The following is a 5,301-nucleotide window of genomic DNA, read 5'->3' as shown; positions in this document are numbered from 1 at the left end:
CTGGTCTTGTCTCCTTGTGTTTGTGGCTCAATATTTCCCCTGCAAGTGTCTGTTTGTTCTGCTTCCTGTTTTGTTTTGGTTTCCTGTCTTGTCTAGCTTTGCTTTGTGACTGTCTGATTGTCCTGCCCCGCCCTAATGTGATTCACCTGACATCTCACCTGTGCCCCTGTGAGGGACCAAGCAGTTAAGCACGAGGAGTCACAAGAGAAATTCCAAAAAGCAAGAGTTTTATTTCCCAAAAAAATAGTTACAACAAAATAAAGATAAAGTTCTGGGCCCTTAAAAGAGGTCAAATAAACAGACAGTAACTAAGGCTCAAACCATAAGGGACTCAAAAATACAACTGACCTACTAACAAAGAAACAAAGGGGACTTATATATTGGCTGATCAGACCAATTTAAACACACAGGGGGGAAACACAATAACTGCAAACTAACTTCAGAAACAAATAATGACAAACCTACCTAAAAATGCATTCCAAAGAACATATACTTTTACTTATCTTAACTCTACAAAAATTACTTTATGTAAACTCTAAACCCCAGAATACCTACAACGAGAATAAAGCTACCCCCCCTAGACATATCAAGCAGTGGTAGTGTCCAATTAGGCCACCTCCCCTATAAAGCTGCTCTTTCTCCAAGCGCCACCTCTTTTAAGCCATCAGACCTGAATCCCTTCCAGGTGTGGACTTCAACTGGTAAACTCAAAAGAAAAACGGTTATATAACAGTATGACCATCCAAAAGGAAGTAATAGTCCGCACTTGCTAAAAGATGCTTTCTTCTAAATCAAATAAAGTATGATGCATGTGAAATGAAACAAGTGTCCTGTAAGTTATTTGTAACTGAATAAATGGTTGCAACAAATGAAGATGTATACACAAAATCATATCAACTAAACCTAAGGAAAAATATAAGTGCTTGAGGTTACCGCTCTTAAGCTGGCTGTGTGGCCATGACTTTGGCCATCACAGCCCCGTTACCTTGCATTCTCTTGTATTCAACCCCTGTGTTCCCTTTGTCCCTTGTCAGGTCCTCATGTCTTGTCAACGTGGTTGTTTCTACGTTCCTGTCTTGTTCCTGATATTCCCTGATATTTCCTGTGAGTTGTTCCAGTTTCATCCCTTGTGAGTTTTCCCCTGTGTAGTTTTCCCTGTTTTAGTATTGCCTTCCCCTCTGCTTGTTTTTGGGACGGTGCCGGTTGGGGGTGTGATGAACAGTGGTAATAATAGTCAAAATAAAGATAGTGGAACCATGACTAGAAATAGTAGTTGTAGTACTCCATGGCGTAGCAGGGCATTACAGGGTATAGTAGAGCGTTACAGGGCATAGCAGAACGTAGCAGGGCACTGCAGGGCATAGCAGGACGAAGCAGGGCTTAGCAGGACGTAGTAGGGCATAGCAGTGCACTTAACAATTCACTTCATTCAGTTTTATTCAATGTACTGTAACTGTAACCCTGCTGAAATGACATAGAGTCCAACATAAGTCGGGCCATATTTAATCAGCCAATTGCCTAAAAAGGAAACAACATTCAAATAATTTTCCAAAAGAAGAATTTTTCAGAAGCAGTGTACGTATGCTCTTCTCACTCCTTCTGCAGGCAGGCTTGTTAACTTCATATAGACAACATATGAGTTAAAACACAAAAAAACATGTCTTGGAGAAAACAAACCACTGGGTTGAGAACTTTTAGAACCAAGACTCCGAATAATTTCCTGTATCTGTGGGTTGCTCCACTGCCACTTGTCTTTAGGAGACTAGCAGTAGGTCTTGACTGTATTAATTCCAATAGGTGAATTGAAGGTGAACAAAGATAACCACTTCTTTAGCCCAATAGTCATAAAAGTAACAATTGGAGCCATGTTTCACAAGCCACATATCTCCCAAACATTGTGACACTAAAATGGCATGATTCAAACGGTCAAAGAGAAAATTAACTTTGTTTGAGACCTGTTTTTGTCCCAGAACCAAACTCTTGTGAGATCTGGCATCACAGATACAGTAATATTATTGAACACTGTAACAAAAAAAAAGTCATATTGCTAAATATGTCTTTTAGCTGTATACATATAGCATGTTAGCAAAAGAAAACCTAAATAAATTACGTAAATATAACTTTTCATCCAGTCACACTCCTGTAAATCCTGTGGGTGCAGGAGTGTAGTAGGAATCAGAAAGCAGAAGGTTTTTTGTTCTAATCGGAACCAGGTTTTGGTTCCAAACCCTAGTGACTACACAGTTGTGAGGCTATCATCTCAAGGTAAATACTCAACCCCTTTAGTAGTTCCTGCTACAGTAGGTGTTTCCAGGACCACGTTTTGCTATGCAACACACACACATACACACATATAAAAACAATACAAGCGATGTCCAGGTGTTGGCTCCAAGGTGTTATGTATTCAAATAGATGCAGCATATTCATCTTCTGTGTGTGTGTGTGTGTGTGTGTGTATATGTGTGTAGCAGCATGGGTGGTTATAATTGTGCGCCACAGAAATAGACTAACGCTGCCCCGTCCTCAACCACTTATTGTTTGTGTGTGTGTGTCTGCCCTTTGATGGTGGACCGAAAGACAGGTCTCTCATTCATTTCAAAGAGATCTTAAGTTTCTGTTATCTCTATTGTTATTGCTCAACAAAAAACGGAAAAAAATTCAATTGCTGAACAAACTGCAGGGAAATTAACTCATACTCTACCCTTCTCTTTCTTTTTCCCTGACACTTTTTTTACTCCATCCCATCCTTCCTCTGTCCAGCACTCTCTCTGACACACAATGAGGTGCATTGAAGCAAAGCAGTGCACACAGCTGTGAACCAACTCAGAGGCGTGTGTGTGTGTGTGTGTGTGTGTGTGTGTGTGTGTGTGTGTGTGTGTGTGTGTGTGTGTGTGTGTGTGTGTGTGTGTGTGTGGTGTGTGTCTCTGACAGCTTGGACACATGGGACACAACCGAGGCGTAACAGGTCAACATGAGAATGAGGGCAGAGTGAATGTTTGAAACAGAGAGAAGTGACTTTAGTGTCTTAAGTGATCTACTTAGTCACTAAGACCTATTCTCTTCAGCTTCTTACAATGAATTATGGGATTTCTCACACCACACACACACACACACACACACACACACACACAAAGACTGGTTAAGCTGTGATTGAGGGTTGATAAATGACCGGTAAGTGCTCAGCTTTTGATAACACAAGAGAAACATATGATACACTTGAACTAAGATAAAGGTGGATAAGGTAACAATTAAAAAATTGTTGGAAAGGAAATATAAAAAATTACATAAAAGAATGGAAAAAATGTTTTGCTCATTGTTTCTTGTAAGTCCCAATATTGAATTATCTCTGCAATAGGGCTTGAATTTTACTTGCGCTCTGAATTTTTTTTCTGTATTTGTTGATAGCATTTCTTACCCATGTGCATGTTTCATGCATTCCTGTTGCTCCTATACAATACATTTTGCTCATTATATTTTTATATTTAGGTTTTGTTGAGCCATTTTAGGCAAAGAAAGCCTGGCACTTTTGATCTTGCTTCAGCCCCAGTCAGAGTTAATGGGTATGACAGTGGTTATCAACATTCTTTGTTTACCCTTTCTTCATCAGGCTCAGTACACGTTCCCATAACGGGGTGTTTACAGGATAGTTCCGGTGTCACGTGAAGTTCCACTGGATGTCATTAATTTTCAGCCGGATGTTCTTCACTTTCCGCTTTCTTTGTGTTGAAATTTTAAACTCCGGTTTATTTATGTGGACTATGGTTAACTGCTCCTCAGATCTCTGCAGGGTAAATTTAGACAGCTAGCAAGACTTTCTGTTGAATATGAGTTTTCTGTTGCACAAATGAATAAATCACATGCCACCTATTTACGCTTATGAAGAAAATGAATTAAAAAAAAAGCAATACTATTGATGCAAATGTAATGGCAAGAGAGCTATGCTGGCAGAATATACAATATATGTTAATGTTTCACTTAATATATTTATTTTACCAGTTCAATTGCCTAACGCTAAATTTTAACCTGACAATTGCACCTTATGGACCTTATACAGCATATGTAAACGTTATAATCAGGATTTGCATTTAGGTCTGACACTGTGCCTTAACCTAGGTTACACTCTCATTTGCCCTCATTTATATATATCTTATATATATCTTACAACAGGATTCACGTGGGATTCATTAAACTTTTATATCATACCAATCAGAGCGTAAGAATTGTTGTACATTGATCATAATTTAAATATCAAGCCCCAATATATTCTCAATTTTCATGTAACGCCCCTACAATTTACAACATGGCCCGACGTAATCCAGCTAAGAAGCGGCACTTTACAGAGGTGGTGATTGAAACACTGATATATCGGGTTCATTTGCAGTAATCTGTGTACGATTTGGCAACCTCAAAACTGGTATTTAAGACTGTAGAAGAATGCGGAATGGAAAGCAATCACTTATGCAGTTAACAGTGTGCACATATTATTACACTTATTACACATATTACACTTAGACAAGAGAATTGAACCTTCACTGATGGTGACAGGTTAACAATTAGCTTGCTAGCTAAAGCTGCTAGCAAATACATACCGTATAAACACGTCATAATAACCTTTCTACATAGAACATGACAATACGTCAGTCACAAAGAAAACCCTACTGGTGAGATACTCTTTTGATACATATTACATAAACATACATAAACAGAGATTGGAAAGATTTAAAAATATACCTGTGGGTTAGAAAGAAGTGGAGATACAGAAATGGTGTCTTTCTTAAGCACTGGATGTTTATTTGTGAGCGTTTAAGCTACCGTCTCCACGGCAACCCACTACAGTGAAACACTCGCACATGTTTGACAATGAATGCTGGAATTGTTGTGATAATTGATTTTGTTTTCTTTTGCAGCTCTAATATCTGCTGGTTGCTGCACCAACTCCTGTAGGAGTGTAAAGCTCTGGGACAGGTTAGTCACATGCACACACTTTTTACTCTTTTAGCTCTGTTTTGAGCTCCCCTTGTGAGGAAAATATCTGTCTCTTTAGCAGCTAAATGCTTCACTCATGCTAACTTGTTTGATGCTAAGCAGGTAATGCACAGTCAGAGTTTTGTTTGCTGAAAACATCTGCTTACTGCAGCTGGCAACCAGATTTTTGAGAGGGTTCTTGTGGGCTGTAAAACCAAAACAATGCGTTAAAAGAGGCTAAAACGCTCCATTTATCTGAGAGGAAGTACACAGTTGGATGATCATTCTAATAAGGTTTCTCATATAAAGTGTGTGTGTGTGTGTGTGTGTGTGTGT

The 5,301-nt window shown here is 39.0% G+C and overlaps 1 protein-coding gene across 1 annotated transcript in view; it reads left to right on the top strand.

Annotated features, from left to right (window-relative positions):
* Positions 1-5,301, top strand: part of LOC116686765 (coiled-coil domain-containing protein 85A) — a 54,411-nt gene that overhangs the window by 47,767 nt on the left and 1,343 nt on the right. Inside the window, exon 3 of the mRNA XM_032511819.1 lies at positions 4,908-4,965. Coding sequence (XP_032367710.1) covers positions 4,908-4,965 — 58 coding nt within the window. The remainder of the gene's footprint in view (positions 1-4,907; positions 4,966-5,301) is intronic.

Source organism: Etheostoma spectabile, unplaced genomic scaffold (assembly GCF_008692095.1).
Source record: "Etheostoma spectabile isolate EspeVRDwgs_2016 unplaced genomic scaffold, UIUC_Espe_1.0 scaffold465, whole genome shotgun sequence".
Classification (NCBI taxonomy): domain Eukaryota; kingdom Metazoa; phylum Chordata; class Actinopteri; order Perciformes; family Percidae; genus Etheostoma; species Etheostoma spectabile.
This window is presented reverse-complemented; position numbering and strand designations above follow the sequence as displayed.